This window comes from Aspergillus oryzae, chromosome 6 (genome assembly GCF_000184455.2).
Source record: "Aspergillus oryzae RIB40 DNA, chromosome 6".
NCBI lineage: Eukaryota > Fungi > Ascomycota > Eurotiomycetes > Eurotiales > Aspergillaceae > Aspergillus > Aspergillus oryzae.
In genome coordinates, this window is record NC_036440.1 from 3,331,062 (window position 1) to 3,344,625 (window position 13,564).

Below are 13,564 nucleotides of genomic sequence, written 5' to 3' on the forward strand. Positions count from 1 at the left end.
CACTCTACACATGGTCATGCAGACGGCTACTGCCTAACCGGCTTGACCTTTCACCTCCACCGAGGTGACGATGGGTTATGATAGACTTGGAAGAACACGACGAGGGTCGAGCCGTGAGACGTGAAATGGAACCAAGGAACCAAGGAGTGAACCATGATTGCCTTTGTTTAAGGGAACATGGCGAGGGACTCCAGGGCTGTCGGAAACGCGAATGTAAATAGCTAGCAATCCGCCCCGAGATCTACCTCAGCCAGACTTCAGTGTCTCCAATCTACATGGCCGGAAGTCTACGGAGATCTCTTAGTTGCGGATCATTCTCAGAGTCGTACAGTTGTTTACAAAACTGGAGCCCGGGTCTTATTCTTTAACTGTTTTCTGAACCCCAATGCCAAGCTTCCTGAAAGCACGAATTTTTGAGTATTCAACATGACCTGCTTGAGACAGGAAAAGGATCGGTCTGGAGCAAACCTTATCGCCCTTCTATAGTAAGAATGAAATAGCCGGGCGTCAGTCGCTTGCCGATGTATCCCATGTGGCGAAGCGGTGGACATATCGGTAACCCTCGGGCCCGAATAAGGCCGAATATCAGAATCGTCATCGGCGTTGAAGAATAACTCCGCACGTTGCATAAGTATAAATATGCGATGATAGACAGGTATCCTATCGAACAATCAGAGAGCAAGTTCTCGCCATTAATACCAAGCTGCACCATGAGAGCCTCTGAGTCGGACATTATCCCTGTGGTCAGTGTTGGATATGGACGCCCTATTGGGGTGAAGTTTCTGCCCCCCTTATTCGAAGGCACTCCTTACCGAGCGGTGTCATTCTTGGATCTTGTCTCGTCGAGAGAGCCCTTCCGCTACTCAGCGCACAATATGGGTGTGGTTTTGGAAACACTGCACCCACGGCCCAAGGCCTTTGTTGTTGGTATAGCCATCGACCCTTCGTACTGTGGCGAGATGGAGAAGGTCTGGAACAGCTACGTCGAAAACGTCCTGAGACCGGAGTCTGAGAATGGGCAATGGGAGAATAACGCATTCGTTGCTGTAAGCTTGTCTCGGCAGGAACATATGGAAGGTTCCCTAATGGTCTTTACAGCTACCTCGCACGCATTTTGTGGATCCCAAGCAAGTAACAAGACCGCCGGCGAATCTTGGCTGGGAGACAGAGATGTTTCGACAGCTTGACAGTGTCTTTAGGCCCGAAGAGGTCGACAAAGGGAACCACAAGGTGGTTCCGGAGAATTGAGAACAAGTGGAGGTTTTTGGTGGCCCGGAGAGTGATGTCTCCTCACCTCTCGCTAACTTTGCGAACTAAACGGGAAGGTTATCGGTGTGGAAAGTGTTGGAACTATAAAAGCCGAACGATCAGGCAGTCGACTGATTATTAAATCCTTGTTTGTTCTAGGCTCTTCTTAATGGCCAGGATCAGATAGTGGATTTATCTTGTGTCAAAGAAAAACATATGCCGATAAGCCGAAGAGAATGATAAGCAGGGTCATTTGTGCTGTTCCACTTAACTCCTGCATGAGCCTTGCAGTAAGCATCTAACGCCAGGATGCCACAATAGGAACAGGACGCTGACTGTTGACAACTTGCCAGATCTGCCAGGCAGCTTGGTGTCAGTTTAACTGATTTACGTAGAAGAATGGGTACAGAAAGTAGTTAAAGAGTATAAGACCTGGGCACCATTTTTGCAATCCACTGTACTATCCAAGTATCCTCCCTCAAGAAAGGTCAATCAAACACCTTTTCCACACACTGCCATCCGATCAACAGTACAGAGGAAGATTAGTCCTCATAATTTCCCCACATCGACCACACATTCCTATTGGCCAGAAGTTAGAGAAAGTGGGACCCTTTCTGATCTCCAAATTAATCTTATCAACTCCCCAAACCAACAAAAATTCCCCTCACCACCAACCCACTCACTTCAAATCACCAAAAGAAAAGAGATACATAGGAAAAAGATGTCCCGCGAAGCCCTCACCTTCCCCCCCTCAAACCGCACCTTCCTAGAACCCCATCTCCCCCCAAACAATGAACCCGAACTCCCCAAATCCAACCTCCCCTTCACAACCCTCACATTCGCAACCTCCCTAGACAGCTCTCTAGCCCTGGCCCCAGGAACCCGGACCACGCTGTCCGGCCCACAATCCAAGGCAATGACACACTACCTCCGCTCCCGCCACGACGCCATCCTAATCGGCGTCGGGACAGCAGTAGCCGATAATCCGGGGTTGAATTGCCGAATCGAAGGTGTCGGTGGCTACGGTGGGGAAGGGTTACTCGGTCAACCAAGACCGATTGTCATTGATCCGCGTGCTCGATGGGATTTCACTGAGCAATCGAAGATCCTGGAACTGGTTAAAGAGGGGAAAGGTCGTGCTCCGTTTATCATTACGTCTACTGGGACGGAACCGGCTGCGGAGAAGAAGGCGTTGTTGGAGTCTTACGGGGGGAAGTTTATTCCTCTTGATCTTTTCCTTGAGGAGCATGGTGAAAGGAGGTTGGATTGGACTGCCGTGCTTGAGTGTTTGAGGAATGAAGGTTTGAGGAGTGTTATGATTGAGGGCGGTGGGACGGTTATTAATTCCCTTCTTGAACCGGGGTGGGCGCATTTGGTGAATTCTGTGATTGTCACTATTGCGCCGACTTGGTTGGGGCAGGGGGGTGTTGTTGTTTCGCCGAGACGCAGGGTTGAGGGGGATGCGGTTGTGCCGGCGGCGAGGTTGAGGGATGTCAAATGGTATCCATTTGGGGAGGATGTGGTGCTTTGTGGGAGGGTTTAAGATGCGGTTCTTGAATGATGGTGGGTCAGGGTTGGAGTATGTGGAGAGTGAGGATTTTTGTGCTAGCATGATCAACCTGCTAGGGGTGGAGTAGATCCTATCCAGTTCCCTGTTTATGGTCCATTCCAATGGAAGAAGAAGTCGTCTCATTTATATGTCATATCTCCAACAGTGAACTCATAACGGCCGTGATCGTATGGCAATGACCAAGTTGTTGTAACGTAGAAGGAAGAATAAGAATCCTTTGTGTTGGTTGTACTATCATTGGTGTTTATCAATGTTTATCAATTGATTGACTCCTGTATGCTTACTGAGTAGACAGACCATCTACCCTGTATCATACATCCCCGTTGAAATTACCTTCTGCCTCTACGTTAGTTTGTTCTTCTTACTATGTCCGTATATGCCTCAGCTGAAGGAGAAGTCTTGTTGTCGTATAGTCCAACTCACCAAAACCAATCGTCATTCCAACAAAGCATAAGATCCCAGTTGGGACTTGCCAGCAACTTTCGCTAATCACCCCACCGCACTGATTGCAAGAGCCCAAACAAAGTCTTGCGCACAAAAGCACTTATGAAATTCATAATTCCGAGAGAAAGCTTCCCCGCTGTCCCAGAGCCTGTCACAAACCCGCCCATTCCTGGGACAGGGTATGGAAGCCAGAGCCCAGAGGTGAGCCGAAGGCCTGGCACTTAAATCTGGGGGTTGGGCTATGCTGGGTCATAGCAGACTCTTATCAGGCGACCCGTGTGTTTAAGAGTGTCTAGAGGACCGCTAGCGCAGACCAATGGCCTCAAGGAAGTAGCACACGTGGGACTTGCCGTGGAACGTGTTTTGTTTCATTTCCACACGCACTGGATCGGAGAGCCTTTGTTGCAGAGTAGCAGGTTCCACTTGAGGATCTGGTCGAAGGAATGGGCCGAGGTAGGGGACCTTGAATTTGTTGTCTCGGTAGCTGCCGAGGTGGTACCCGGCAGCTTACCGATGCTATCGGGTTTGCCGATGAAGCGGAGGTGCGCATCTAGTGGGGTTCTAGTGCCGATGCACGCTATGGTTCCCGAAGGAGTAGAGGCTGAGCATGGGGCTGGAAACATGAGAAACAGCATTCAATTCAGGTGGCCTGATGATCTACAAAGGCTATTTCTTCAACCAGTAAACCCTATATTTTAGTGTTTTAAGTCCCTGACTACTAGATTTAGCGGGTTGTACTCTTGGTGGGGGTGGCAGGCCCCTTTGCATATCAGCAATACTCTTGTACGGCATATCACAGGGAGTTATGGTCAGCTCTTCTTTGGAATATATTTAGTTGTAGACTAATTTAACCATTTCTCAACTTTCACTACCCCGTATTATGTTTTATGAAGGAGTACGATGGAGTTCGGCAGTGCAGATCGTCAATATTCTATTCTCGGAAAATGTATACGTACTCCACAGTATCATCTAAAGATCAAGTCTCCATACCACATATGTAAGACTAACTAGACCCATCCGAGACCTCTAATTCTCCCATCCGATCAACAGCCAATCTCGCAATCTCTCGGACTTCAGGAGCGAATGTGTCATCGCTTGCGATAGTTTCCAGTCGATCCTTCCATTGCCCCCATCTTTCCAGGCTCCACATCGCTCTGGAATCCAAGGTTGAAACCTTCTCCACCGCTTTGCATTGACGATAAACATATAGTCCAGTATCTGGGTGGAGAATCCACTGTACCCCACCAATTACATCTCCTGAGACCCTGCTATGCGATGGCATTTTCGACTGAGGCAGGATTCCTTCCAACGCGCAGAGAAAGCTGCAGTCAACAAATCCTAGAGCTGTAATACGTGCCAGGATTGATTGCCAGTTCCGCCACCCAATCTGCATGTCACTTCCAGGTGTTACAAAGGTAGCATATGAATAGCCGCGGTCTGTTCAAATTCCGCAGCAGGGGGCAGGCAGTTAGTGTATTTGTCCAAACAGTCGGTACAATTCAATGAAAGGAGCCTGTGAAAGGAAAGAACGTGCCTTCTGCTTCAGTACGAAACACTTCAGTCAAACCCAACCAGCTGCCTCCAAACGGCCACAACTCGAGCAAGTAGTAAAAGTCTTCGGGGGGGTCATTAGGAAGATAATTGGGCACTTCATGCTTAGGCATGTCTCTCAGAGCCTCCAAGAACCGAATCAGTCTGTCCTGGCCAACGTGGCCGGGTGGGAACGCCGAGCATAACCGCGCGAAGGATTCGAAGAAACAAGTAATAAGACCACTCGGATTTGGTGCTACCCAGGACGGGTTCTCTGGCGAGGGTACATTCCACGGGTCCGGGTACTTTTTCCGTTCTTCAAGATCCGTGTTGGACTTCTCAACAATCCATTTATCCAGATTATTGGCGGCCTCATTGGGAGTGATTTCTCCTCCAACTAGGGACAGGAGCAAATCCTTGAAGAATATGTCTTCCTCGTCGTCATGAGGCCCAGAGAGCTTGATATCCAGTGGCTGAAAGGATTTGCTGTCGAGCGCCATGTTGTAGGACGAGAATTTCACCTAGCCCAGGAGTATTTGATTGATGTAAAAGGAGTAGAACCGCGGTAGCAATGATGGAGATATGTCAGATAGTGTCACGTGGCTAGACCGGAAGTTGATTAAAGCCGACTTTTTGAAGGTGAAACAATACTGCGAGCGCGCACCAGGCAGAAGCCCTGCTTTCATGAAATTTCTAGGTTCAAAGCTAAGCCGGTTCAGGAAGGTGGTATTGGTAGGTCTTTTACAACCAGGTTCAATGTTGACTCCACGAGCAACAGAGGGTAGAAGCAGATCGGGACTGTAACCAGGGGTAGCACATGGAGCTATGCCGACAGTAAGTCATCAGGTCCCTTACAGCGGCCCATGTTAGACGCTAGTCGCGCAGATCCCAGCGGGATTGCCGATAGGAAGTAGCGCTGGTATTGCTATTACACAAACTGGCAGTACATCAAACCCGACGGAGATGGAATGTAACATTCCACTCAGATATACGAGGCTTTGATCAGCGCAGCTTCAGATCATCGACCTCAGGCCGTGGAAGTGCCCCGATAGAGCATAGTCCTGGTTTCTGGCCCCCAAACATCTGTTGATTCATGTAGGAGACGCAATATACACATCCAATTGGCGGTATAGAGTTGTAGGAAGGATATTCCGTAAATCCTGCAACTTGTGCTGAAGGTGGTGAGCAACCTTCGAAACGAATAGGCCGATATAAAGCAGCATCTGAATGACATATAAAGTCGTCTACCCCAAGAGCTCTATCTCAATACGAAAACCATCAACGGAGTACTTATCGCTCATCAGAATATCTCGTTTTTGATCCCAAACGCATCAAACAAAATGCAGCTCACCAAAGCGATCCTGGCCTTAGCCCTTGTTGTGTCTCCCATTCTTGCAGCTCCTACGGAGGTCGGCGAAGGAAGTGTAAATACGAACGTGGAGGCGCGGGCTGTGAGTTCTTCCTATTCTGCATACTCCATCCGGCACTTTCGCCCCTACAACGCCGAGGAAGATGGCTGACTTTGTCTTCGAATATACAGGTCGACACCGTCTCCTGCACGCCGGACCAAAACCAGAGCGGTGTTAAATTTGAGGTGGATGTTAAAGCGGCCAAAGCACTGGCTCAAAAGATTGGGTGGACGACCGACTCTACTAAGAGCGATTACCCCCATCCGTTTGGAGACAAGGAAAAGCTCTGGGCGCATATTCCTCTGGAGGCGAACAAGTGTAACAGCAAGACGCGTATGCTTGAGTACCCAGTCTATTGGACAAAGTCGAAGGTCAAGGAGTGGGATCCCTCAAAGAAGAAGAAGGAGCAGCAGAAGACTCCTATCCGAATTGTCTACAGCAACTTGAATGGTGCTCTTCATTACTGTGGAACCATGATCCATAAAACGGTGGCGAAGGACTTTGGTGGTTCTGGTGACTTCAAACTCTGCCAGTAGATACTTGCTAAAGATGTCTGGGTATAGCAGCAAGGTAAGATTCCCAAAGCTCGCCTTTACAATACACACATTGCGCCCAGCATGCAATATTATAATTACTGACATTGATCATGCTATGTAGGCTTTTGGCGTACGCAGTTCCTGTAAGATGCAGAGGTGGTGGCTATTGATATGCAATTTTGTGATATAGTATCTGTTTCGGATCTTCACGGGGAAACGCATACCCTGCCCTTGTATTCTGTGACTTGTATATACTACATTTTTAGAGGCCATTAGGTTTGCTTATGACTTTCCAGATCAAGTTACTTCTAGTTTTTATTTTATCTATCTGTTTCTGTTGGCCAAGATACCTTTATAATGTAATCGGAAGCCAAGCGGGACAGCAAACACATTAACTTTGGTCGAAATGGAGAAAATGGTAGACTTTGAACCTAAACCCAGTGACCCGACGAGCGGACTAGTCTAGAGGAGTTGCATCTTGGTTTGCCATCTGCCTGTAGCATAATGCGAACTGTTCTATGTGCTTCCTGGACTTTTAACATCATCTTTACAAGGGCAAGAGATCAGTTCCAAGTGTACTCCCTTCCCGGATGACCCTCGCGCAGTCTCGACCCGAGCCCATCCTGGAAGTAATTCTCTCTGGCCGATCCACCATTCACCTCATAATCATCCCAAATAACGCCCCTCCTCCTCAACTCCGGAAATAAATACTCAATCATATCCTCAAATGTCCCTGGCGAAACCGCATAGGAGAAATTAAACCCATCAACATCCGCAACATCAACCCACCGCTGCAGAATATCCGCCACCGTACTCGGCGACCCAATAGCCCGAGGGTGGGCTCCACCCAGCGCTAATTCCTGCAGAACGCGACGTTTCGTCCACTTCAGGCCGTTCGAGTTTGGAACCGTTTTCGACCAGCTCGAGATCAAAGACTGGATTCCCCCCACGGCAGTGAAGGAGAAGTCTTCGTCGTCATCGAACTTGGATAGATCGTTGTTGGTCCAGCCGCCGAAGAGTGTTGCTACACCTTCGAGGTCGGATTGCGCTAGGTACTCTTCGTATTTGGCTTGGGCTTTCTCGTCGGTCTCGTCAACGATCACGAGGATTCCGGCGATGAACTTGATGCTGTCTGTTGGGCGGCCTATCTCGGCTAGGTGCTTTCTGTTCTTTCTTAGCCTGGTGTCTGGGGAAAGGTGTATAGGATCGTACCGCATATCATCTACCACTGCTTTGGTTTTCTCCGGCTCCAGGCCGGGTAGGAACATCACTTCGGAATGTTTGGCAGCGAATCGCTTTCCGGCTCTAATAATGTACAAACATATCAGCAGCCATATTTACCAAGAAGGAGAAGAAATGAGAAAGGAAACTCACGACGAAGCCCCCGCCTGGAAAAGCAACGGCGTCCTCTGCTTCGAAGCAGGCAACTGACTCGCAGCCGTACTCTTAAAATACTTCCCATTGTGCTCAATAGCACGAACCTGATTAGGATTACTGTAAACGCCGGTCTTCGGATCCTTGACGACAGCCCCGTCGCGCCATGTACCCTCCCACAGCTTGTAAGTGAGCTCCATATACTCATCCGCTCGCGCATATCGTTCGTCATGAGGAATCTGCTCATCCATTCCGTATGCCTTGGCTGCACTATCCAGAAACGAGGTGACAATGTTCCATCCGACGCGACCCTGGGTAAGGTGGTCTAGAGTCGAGAACTTCCGAGCCAAGGCGTATGGCGAGGTCTCATAAGTTGTGGATGCGGTTATGCCGAAGGAGAGAGATGTAGTTACGGAGGCCATTGCTGAGATTAGGAGGCTGTTGGGATTAGTCTTGCATTCATTCCATGGCTTACATCGTCCAATCTCCCATATTTTGATTCTCATTTTAGCCTTCTTCGATATAGATTGGAATACTTACAACGGATCACCGATAGGAAATTGCGCCCCCGATAACAATGCAGGCTCTTTATTCCCTGGGCCTTTGTACACATCGTAGATCCCAGGATGATCTGCCAGAAACAGCCCGTGGAATTTCCCTTTCTCCAGAACCTTCGCCAATTCAATCCAGTATGACAGGTCGAGGAAATCACCGGCGCGATCTTGCGGATTCTTCCATAGCCCTATAGAGACATTTGGTCAGCGCGCGACAAGAAATCGCACGGCGTTGACCAATGCGGGGTAAGTGGGATATATCCAGCATGGAATAAGTCTTACCGGGCGATAGATGCCCAGGAGAAAACATCGCAAAGGCATTGAGGATCCATGATTTCTTTTCTGAGGTTTTGGTCATGTTTGCTTGGCTGTTGGAGGTATTAATTGACGATTCAATTGAAGGGGAAGCTATTTTTTTGAGGGGCTTCAGGGTACCTTGTTATATATTTATGATCAAGGTCGGACTTCTTCCCGCCGTGTGCTTTCGGAGTGGGTGGTGATTGTGTTATTGTGCTGCGTGCTCACGCCATCGGGAGCCCATCAAGTGTTGACTTGGTTTCGGGATGATATCGGTGTTTTGGTCCCTGGCGATACCCCGCATGTTGGGATGATAATTATGCAGAGTTAAATATACTGTTTGTTATTAGCGAAAAACAAAAGGTTTTATGGAATCGCAGTTTTTAGTTCTTAGACGCTCTAAATGAAATGCCCAAACGGGGACCACTAGGCACGTCAGCTGGTGGCAGGGCTTGCCATGTCACGTACCTTGTACCAACCACTAGTATTCGTCCATCCAGGGTATTGTAGGCAAGCAAAATAAGCTTACTTTGTTTAACCTTCTATCTGCCGATCGCGATATATGGATCATCTCTCTGAAAAGTGTATCTTAAAATGCTTGCGGACGAACTACTATGAAAAGGCTTGTGTAACAACTTTCCTAGCGATAAGTAGCCCTCTATATTTCACTGAAATTGAACTGATTAGAAGTACATACAATATCGGTGAAACCAATAATCCAACGATACCGACTAAATCTACCAAGCCGTCGTAGCACCAATCTCCTCCCCAGACTTGGGCAGCAAGAAATCGCTAGGATCAATCGTTCCATCTGCGTTGCGCGCTCCCTGCACCAAGGTCGCATCAACAGAGACAAAGCTACTGTTACCCCAAGACTCGCTACCGTCCCATGAGTTTCCCGTGGAAATCTGCTCCTCGCTCAAGGAAGTAGGACTCTCTCCATTCTCAGCCGCAATGTTCTTGCTCAGGGTAGCTACTGCCGTGCCGAACTTGAAGCCCACCTTGGCATTGTTCCAGGCCGTGTTTCGGGTCAGAGTGAAATCACCCGGTTGGGAGTTATCGGTGAAGCCGTCCTTGGAGTTTCCGAAGGCGATACAGTTGGTGATAACGTGGTTGGCAGGCCCGATGTCAGCATCGTCACCGCCACCGAGCTTGTAACCGTTGCCGTCGCCTTCGAATGGCGAGAATCCCCATCTGGAATTATTAGCGTGGCCCTTAGCGAACAAAGATAGATGGAAAGTACCTGTTGTATCCATTGCCGTAGGAAATGGTGTCTTCAATTGTCACGGCGGACTTGAATTCCCTAGGACGGTTAGCATAAGAACTGCACAAAGCACCGCCATTTACTACATACCATAGGTCCAAGCCGTCATCAACATTGTTCCACAATCTCGCGCCTCGAAGCACGTTACCTTCACCAGAGCCCTCTTTGCAGGCAAACCCGTCGGCGCTTTCGCCGTTCTTGCGTGGGTCCCGATTGAGGTACGAGTCGAGGTAATACACGCTGTTGTTGGATGATGCTCCTTCGAGTTGGAAGCCTGGGTGATATATTAGCATAGCTTTTCGACAATGTTAATTATGCACTACCTACCGGTTTCATAGTTTTCCCTCGTAATAATACGCTCGTAGTGGTTATTCGAAGAATCACGCGCGTAAACACCATATGGCCCATTGATCAATTCAAGATCATAGAACTCCCAGTACTCGGCATCTTGGATATGTAGGATTCCACGGTCCTCATTAGCGAGCGAAGCATCGAGCTCCGCCGGAGTTCTATTGATCGGGTAAGTAACGAAAAACCGCAAAGATTCAAAGAAACATACCCCGGAAGTTCCTCTCCATCAATGGTGACCTTTTCGCCATCATAAGCCCGGAGAACATATGGCGCAGATGCCGTCCCACTCTTCGTGATCTGGATATTCGTTGTCGGCGAATAGGTCCCCTCACGAAGGTAGATAGTGGAACCAGCCGTCGCTTTATCAACAGCCGATTGGATCGACAGAAGAGGAGCGTCAATCGTTCCGGCAGCGGTATCCGACCCGGACGGGGAGACGTAGATATCGGCAGCTGCCGACAGCGAAGCGGCAGCAGTAAGAGCGTATACAATATGGTACCTCATTTTGGCTGAGTTTCTGAGTTTCCGGCATCCTGGACAGGAGAAGATAGTCGGTACATAAAGGCACGCCAAGACTTCTTTCATTGCTGGAAAATCTAAGTGGCGCGGAGATTACTTCTCTAGCCAAGCATGTCGATCGTTTCAGTCCGGGAGCGGGACTTTTCACCGGCGTTTCACAGGGAGGACGAATCTGCTCGGCAGTGAAATTCCGGGTCGGTTAAAGAGGAAGATAAATCGCGCCAATGGATCGGTTGTACGGAGAACAACTCGTGTCGTGGAGATTCAAAACTTGTATTTCACCCTTGGATTCTCTTTGATTTTGGCCATAGGCCTTGTCTTGTGGCTGTGTTCGATCTTGTGTCATCTCAGCTATGGAGTATGCTAGGTGTATGATGAGTGTAGGGGGTCGTCGTGGGGTTGCTCTCCTATCATTGTCAGACAATATACCCTAGTAGAATACTCATATAATCCGGAGATCCACCTCACAATTTCATGTCCTTCTCCGATTCGTCTTACTGCATCATCAAGATTATCCGCTATTTACTTACCTCCTTCACTATGTCGTTCGAATAAATATGCACTGCTTGTAATATGCTGACGGAACTCTATGCCACGTGGTCAATTAGTGTAGTATCGGAAGGCGCCAACGAAGCCGAAGAAGGCCACGTTCAGTCTCTTTAGAAGAATACAAGGCTACTGACCAGGCGAGGGACATTATGCTGAAGTGAGGTTGCTACGCTCGGACCCTAAAGTGACAACTCTGGAAAGACGTCACGTTGGCAAGTAACTATATCATCATTCTGACGCTTTCGCTCTGGTGCTTGTTTCGAGATAATATGGACAACAACACATATATTCACGAAGCTATATCCATCTAACTGTGCCAAAACAATTTCACGAATATGAATCTTAACAAAGCCATGAACCTCTTCGAACTATTCGAGCGTTTGGGCCGCGAGGAAGATTTCGAGGAGGCGATACAACACGCGAAGTCTGCACTCCTAGAGACAGCCTCAAGCAAGAGTCTTTATGTAGGAAAACTAAATCTCCTTGGAGTGTCTCTCAAAGCTCGTTGGTTCTTCAACCGAGCACCGGGAGGCCTTGAAGAGGCCATCGGACTGTTCACCAAAGCTGTCGAAGTCACGCCAAACAACGACCCAAATCTCATAAGCTACTTGAGCAACTTGGGAAGCAGCCTTGAGGGCCGATATGACCTCTTCAGGCATAAGGGGGATCTTGAAGACGCAATCTGGCTCTCTCGCAAGGCTATTAGGGCCACTCCTGCCTCTCATCCCAAACTAGGGAGTAGATTAAGTAATTTGGGAAGTCAGCTTCAAAGGCGCTATAAACGCACAGATAATATCAACGATCTTGAAGAGACGATCAGAGTTCTACACCAAGCTGTTGATGCCACGCCTGCTAATGGCTCAAATCTCTCAACCTATTTAGAAAACCTGATCGATAATTTGGAAAGTCGGTATTATCGCCGAGAGGTGATCAGCGACTTAGAGTGTGCCATTCGACTATCTCGTAAGGCAGTCAACGTCTTACCTGTTGATCATCCGGATTTTGCAGGTTAATTAAATAACTTAGTAGTCAAGCTTGAAGCTCGCTATAATCGTATCAATGAGCTGGAAGACCCTGAACAGGCGATTCAGTTGTCTCGCCAGGCAATCACAATCACACCGGACGGCCATCATAATCGTACTGCGTACTTTAGCAATTTGGCGAATCAGCTTGGAGCGCGATATAAGCGTACACGAAACATATGTGACCTAGAGGAGGCCGTCCAGAAAAGTCGCCAGGCAGTTGAAGCCACGCCCAACAGCGATCCACATCTTGCAGCGAGGCTACACAAATATAGCAATCCATCTTGGCATGCGATATGAGTGTACAAATCAATCAAGCGACATTGAAGAAGCTATCCAAGTGTTCCAGAAAGTTATTGCCGCTATACCAGAGAGCCACCAGATCTTGCAACTTAGCTAGTCGGCCTAGGGAATACGCCTACGGCGGTATGACTCCAAAGGAGCTATCAACGATCTTGAAGAAAGTATATGACTATCATGCGAAGCAATCCAGGGCGATGCCTGTAGGTCATCCTGATTCAACACTTAGGCTAGGCCTTATAGTAAAGAAGCTCAAGTTTAGTCGAGGTAACAAGCTGTTGAAGGGGGGCGGGGAAAGCTACCGAATTGTTTGTCCTCTGGAGGCAGCTTTATAGACCACGCACCACTGATCGCTTAAATAGGCATAACCACATCTTCATATCCAGCGCCAGATCTAGAAGGTGAGGGTCCCGAACGATATACGTATCAACTCCCAGCCGAGTCATCTCTAGCTGCTCTTTCCGCTCTATCTGCTCTAAGCAGCTCCAAACACCGTGCCATCTTCCACTCTTCCGTAGGACCCAGGCGTTTCAAGGCAAGATTAACTAAGAATTCACCCCAGCCATCTAACCACCACTCGTCTTTTAACAGCTCCAA

The 13,564-nt window shown here is 48.5% G+C and overlaps 7 protein-coding genes across 7 annotated transcripts; 4 read left to right on the plus strand and 3 right to left on the minus strand.

The window, feature by feature from the left end:
- Positions 1-875: 875 nt before the first annotated feature.
- AO090038000136 (uncharacterized protein) lies at positions 876-1,248 on the plus strand (the record flags this gene model as incomplete). The annotated part of the gene is made up of 2 exons (XM_001825056.3): positions 876-1,046; positions 1,099-1,248. The coding sequence occupies 2 exons, from the start codon at positions 876-878 to the stop codon at positions 1,246-1,248; spliced, it is 321 nt and encodes a 106-aa protein (XP_001825108.3).
- A 721-nt stretch (positions 1,249-1,969) lies between these two features.
- AO090038000135 (RibD family protein) lies at positions 1,970-2,791 on the plus strand (the record flags this gene model as incomplete). The annotated part of the gene is made up of 1 exon (XM_001825055.1): positions 1,970-2,791. One exon carries the CDS (start codon positions 1,970-1,972, stop codon positions 2,789-2,791), a length of 822 nt encoding a protein of 273 aa, XP_001825107.1.
- Positions 2,792-4,761: 1,970 nt separating this feature from the next.
- AO090038000134 (uncharacterized protein) lies at positions 4,762-5,292 on the minus strand (the record flags this gene model as incomplete). The annotated part of the gene is made up of 1 exon (XM_001825054.3): positions 4,762-5,292. The coding sequence occupies one exon, from the start codon at positions 5,290-5,292 to the stop codon at positions 4,762-4,764; it is 531 nt and encodes a 176-aa protein (XP_001825106.3).
- An 840-nt stretch (positions 5,293-6,132) lies between these two features.
- Positions 6,133-6,737, plus strand: AO090038000133 (uncharacterized protein; the record flags this gene model as incomplete). The annotated part of the gene is made up of 2 exons (XM_001825053.1): positions 6,133-6,243; positions 6,333-6,737. The coding sequence occupies 2 exons, from the start codon at positions 6,133-6,135 to the stop codon at positions 6,735-6,737; spliced, it is 516 nt and encodes a 171-aa protein (XP_001825105.1).
- A 563-nt stretch (positions 6,738-7,300) lies between these two features.
- Positions 7,301-9,023, minus strand: AO090038000132 (LLM class flavin-dependent oxidoreductase; the record flags this gene model as incomplete). The annotated part of the gene is made up of 5 exons (XM_001825052.1): positions 7,301-7,901; positions 7,950-8,042; positions 8,112-8,549; positions 8,652-8,853; positions 8,948-9,023. The coding sequence occupies 5 exons, from the start codon at positions 9,021-9,023 to the stop codon at positions 7,301-7,303; spliced, it is 1,410 nt and encodes a 469-aa protein (XP_001825104.1).
- Positions 9,024-9,699: 676 nt separating this feature from the next.
- Positions 9,700-11,162, minus strand: AO090038000131 (putative pectate lyase; the record flags this gene model as incomplete). Its single annotated transcript, XM_001825051.3, has 5 exons — positions 9,700-10,156; positions 10,206-10,265; positions 10,317-10,500; positions 10,554-10,735; positions 10,786-11,162. The coding sequence occupies 5 exons, from the start codon at positions 11,160-11,162 to the stop codon at positions 9,700-9,702; spliced, it is 1,260 nt and encodes a 419-aa protein (XP_001825103.3).
- An 818-nt stretch (positions 11,163-11,980) lies between these two features.
- AO090038000130 (uncharacterized protein) lies at positions 11,981-12,658 on the plus strand (the record flags this gene model as incomplete). The annotated part of the gene is made up of 1 exon (XM_001825050.1): positions 11,981-12,658. The coding sequence occupies one exon, from the start codon at positions 11,981-11,983 to the stop codon at positions 12,656-12,658; it is 678 nt and encodes a 225-aa protein (XP_001825102.1).
- Positions 12,659-13,564: the final 906 nt, after the last annotated feature.